The following is a 3,826-nucleotide window of genomic DNA, read 5'->3' as shown; positions in this document are numbered from 1 at the left end:
CTCCCCATCCCCATGGCCCCTACCTGGCTGTACATTCCTCTTTGCTGGGGAGAGCCCCACGAACCCAACCTCCCCCTGCCCCTCAGGCTACCTGTACATCGCCATTGAGTATGCTCCCTACGGAAACCTCCTCGACTTCCTCCGCAAAAGCCGAGTCCTGGAGACAGACCCAGCTTTTGCCAAGGAGCACGGCACCGCCTCCACCCTCACCTCCCAGCAGCTCCTCCAGTTTGCATCGGACGTGGCCAAGGGCATGCAGTACCTGAGTGAGAAGCAGGTACCTCCCCAGCAAGCCCCCTCAGAGCATCCTTTCCCCAGGGGTCTGGGCACTCCCCATCAGGGCACAAGACCCCTGGGGCCAGCAGGAGGGACTGTGTGGCTCCTGCTGACTGCTGGCCCCTTTCAGTTCATTCACAGGGACCTGGCAGCCAGGAATATCCTGGTGGGAGAAAACCTAGCCTCCAAGATTGCTGACTTTGGCCTCTCCAGAGGGGAGGAGGTCTACGTGAAGAAGACGATGGTGAGGCAGGAGTGAGATGTTTCCATAGGGCCCACACTGATGCAGTGGGCAGGACCCCCCAGCAGTGGGAATGCCCCACCATGCCAGGACCAGCTGGGTCACAGCTGCCCTACATCTGTGGGGTGTCCCCCTGCCCCTGACACTTGCTCTGTTCCCCCAGGGCCGCTTGCCAGTTCGCTGGATGGCCATTGAGTCCCTGAACTACAGTGTGTACACCACCAAGAGCGATGTGTAAGTCCTGCAGGCACAGGCACCTGGGCTAGAGTATGGCTGAGGCCACCTCCATCCCTCTCCAGGCCCCCTGTGCCCCCAGGGCAGTTGGTGCAGGGATGCTCCTGCTCCTGCAAGAGCAGGAGGCAATGCCAGTGCATCTCCGTGGGGAGCTGCCAGCTCAGCTGAGCTCTGGCTGCCCACTCCACCCTGGGCTTCACCCTGTGCCCATCCACTGGGCACAGCTGGGGGCCCTGTCACAGCCTTGGCTCCTGCACTTTCAGGTGGTCATTCGGCGTCCTGCTCTGGGAAATCGTCAGCTTGGGTAAGTCTCTTCTGTGTCCCCTGCCTCCATGCAGGTCCCTGCAGTTCTGGTCCTCCTGCAGCTCTGGGGGGGACACCAGGGGACCATCCCTGCCACAGCCAGCTGTGTGTCTCTGGCCGCAGGGGGAACACCATACTGCGGGATGACGTGCGCCGAGCTTTACGAGAAGCTGCCCCAGGGCTACCGAATGGAGAAGCCACGCAACTGCGATGATGAGGTGTAAGTAGGCAGAGAGCCCTGGCTGATGGTGGCACCTGCATCCCCCTGACCCTGCTTCAGTTTCCTGCTGCCTGCTTCCCCCTATCTCCCACAAACAGCTTTTCTGCCTCCTCTCTCTCCGTGCACACTGACCCACCACCGGCTGTCTGCCCCCAGGTACGAGCTGATGCGGCAGTGCTGGCGCGACCGCCCCTACGAGCGCCCACCCTTTGCCCAGATCTCCATGCAGCTCATCCGCATGCTGGAGGCCAGGAAGGTGAGTGGCGGCGGTGGCAGGGCTGGGTGCAGGGTGCCCACATTGCCCCAGCTTGGTGGGAGGGATGCCCGCCCTACGCAGGGCTTGTCTGAATGCTGGAGCATCCCTTGGCTTGGGGAGGACATCCAGCACATGTGGGGGTAACCCTAACATCATTTTTTGGGTGTGGGGAGCCCCATCACCTCCCCCATAGGCACAGCACCCACAAGTGTGCCAGTAGGGACAGGAGGTAGATGGGGACGTGTCACAACTGGCTCCTGACTGGGGTTCCCCTGCAGGCCTACGTGAACATGGCCTTGTTCGAGAACTTCACCTATGCGGGGATCGATGCCACCGCCGAGGAGGCATGAGGCTGCGCTGGCACCGTGCAGAAGGGCAGCACTGGCCCCCAGCCTGCTGGGACAGCGCTGTGGGAATGAGGGGCTGCCTGTCCCCACCCCGGGGCTGAGTGGCCAAATGCCAGTGCCCCTTTCCGAGAGTGCCTTCCCTGCAGCAGGACTGTGCTGTCCCCTCCCTGGCTACCCTAGCACACCACCAGCCACCAACACGGCCCCACACTGCTGGGGGATGTGCCAGGATGGCCCCAAGGACAAGTGCCAGCAGGGTGCTTGCAGCAGAGCTGGCAGGAGAGCAGCTCTCCCAGGAGAGGCCACAGACACAAAATGCTCAAGTTTTGGGGCAAGAGAGGAAGCAGCAACCCAGCAGCTGCCTGCCCTGCAGCTCTTGGAGTTCTCCGGGCCTGGAGTGGTGCCAGTGGGGCTGTGAGCATCGCTGCCAGTGTGGGACAGGGCCCCCTCAGCGGGTGCAAAGAGACAAAGGACAGCACTGGGCCTCCAGCCCTGTGGTAACCCTTCGGAGGTGCGAGCTCTGCCTTATGGACAATAAACAGTGCAACCGCAGCCGGATCCAGAGGAGGGGAGGTGGAGTCCCAGCTCTGCCCCCCTGGTGGCACCAGGGAACAGGACGTGGGGCCCTGATGGACGCTTCTCAGGATGTTGTCCCATTGAGGGTCCTCCGATGATCCGCAGGGATGCCCCAGCGCACCCAGACAAGCCCCAGGTCTCATCATGCTGTGGGGATGGACTTTAGTATCCAACTGGAATCTCCTCCCCTGCAATTTAAGACTTTGTCCTGTCCCCCAGGAATATGGAGCACAGACTATGTCCTTCCCCTGCGCAGCCACCCCTCACATGCTTGAGAACTGTTCCTTCAGCTTCCCCTCAGTCAGCTGCTCTTCATGGGGACAGTCCCGCTCCTCTGGCCAGTCCCTGCAGGGCTGTGCAGCTCCACATCCTTCCCTCCCCAGCCAGCCAGTGCCTGCCCGGTGCTGTGCCGAGCCATAGGGTAACTTCCAACGTCTTGCAAAGGGACTGTAGTGTTCAACCAGCTTGCTCAAACATATGCCACTGGGGTGATTCTCATGTGTGGGTCCCTCAAGGACTGCCTGGGCTCTGCGCTGACCCTCCCATGAGAGCTCCTGCCCCAGGCTGCGGTGCCTCATCCTGCACTGCTGCCGTTTGGTATACTGACAGTGGGGAGGCTTCACCTCTGTTGCCTTCAGCTTGCTGAGCCCTGGGCATGCCACCCAGCTGCCCCTCTAGCCATCTTCTGCGGGAAGCAAGGGCTGCTCCTCCAGAGGCGGGGGCATTTGCATTTGCCCTTCCGGGCAAGACTCTGTTTTCCCCAGAAAGTGTTTTAACTCTGTCAAGACCATTGTGATTTCCCATTCTGGCCTCCTGTGCTCCTTGGTGTCAACTGCAGCCATTAGTAAGCAGCCCCTCTGTCCCATCACTGAGGTCCCCAGTAAAACAATGATGGGGACTGGCCCTCGCAGGCAGCCTGACACGTGCCACTGCCTCTGCACCTGCTCCGCTGTTGGCCAGGAACAGCGTCTGAGGCAGCACCATCAGCCCCACTCAAACCAAGGGCTTTCTGCTTTCTGCCTCCCTGACGGCAAAGCCCAGTAGCCGTATGGAGAAGGAAGTGGGACTGGTTTGACAAAATTTGACTGTGACAAATTGGTGCTGGCTATTCCCGTCTCCCCTCAGTGCCCCCAGTGCTGTCCCCATTGCACGGCAGAGAGAAGCCAGCTCACCCTTGGCACGGTGGGGACGCATGTGTGAGTGGCTGCTCACACCCTGGCTGCTGCTCCCCGGGCTGTGCTGCGGTGCTGTGTCCCAGCAGGATGGGAGACCCCTCTGGCCGCCCACGCCCAGCGGCAGTGGTGCAGTGGCACGAGGTTGAGTGTGCGACCCCACCATGGTGGTCCAGCTCCTCCACCAGCAACACCAGCATC

At 61.4% G+C, this 3,826-nt stretch overlaps 1 protein-coding gene across 1 annotated transcript; it reads left to right on the top strand.

The window, feature by feature from the left end:
- Window positions 1-86: 86 nt before the first annotated feature.
- Window positions 87-1,880, top strand: LOC104461095 (tyrosine-protein kinase receptor Tie-1; the record flags this gene model as incomplete). The annotated part of the gene is made up of 7 exons (XM_010072553.1): window positions 87-277; window positions 407-520; window positions 681-751; window positions 1,015-1,055; window positions 1,178-1,274; window positions 1,431-1,530; window positions 1,809-1,880. Coding segments are annotated over 7 exons (686 nt in total), but the record flags the coding sequence as incomplete, so codon positions are not given.
- Between the last annotated feature and the right edge of the window lie 1,946 nt (window positions 1,881-3,826).

The sequence above is a fragment of the Pterocles gutturalis genome, unplaced genomic scaffold (genome assembly GCF_000699245.1).
Source record: "Pterocles gutturalis isolate BGI_N339 unplaced genomic scaffold, ASM69924v1 scaffold17152, whole genome shotgun sequence".
Lineage (NCBI taxonomy): Eukaryota > Metazoa > Chordata > Aves > Pterocliformes > Pteroclidae > Pterocles > Pterocles gutturalis.
The sequence above is the reverse complement of the archived record's forward strand: the minus strand, read 5'-3'. Positions and strand labels throughout refer to the sequence as shown.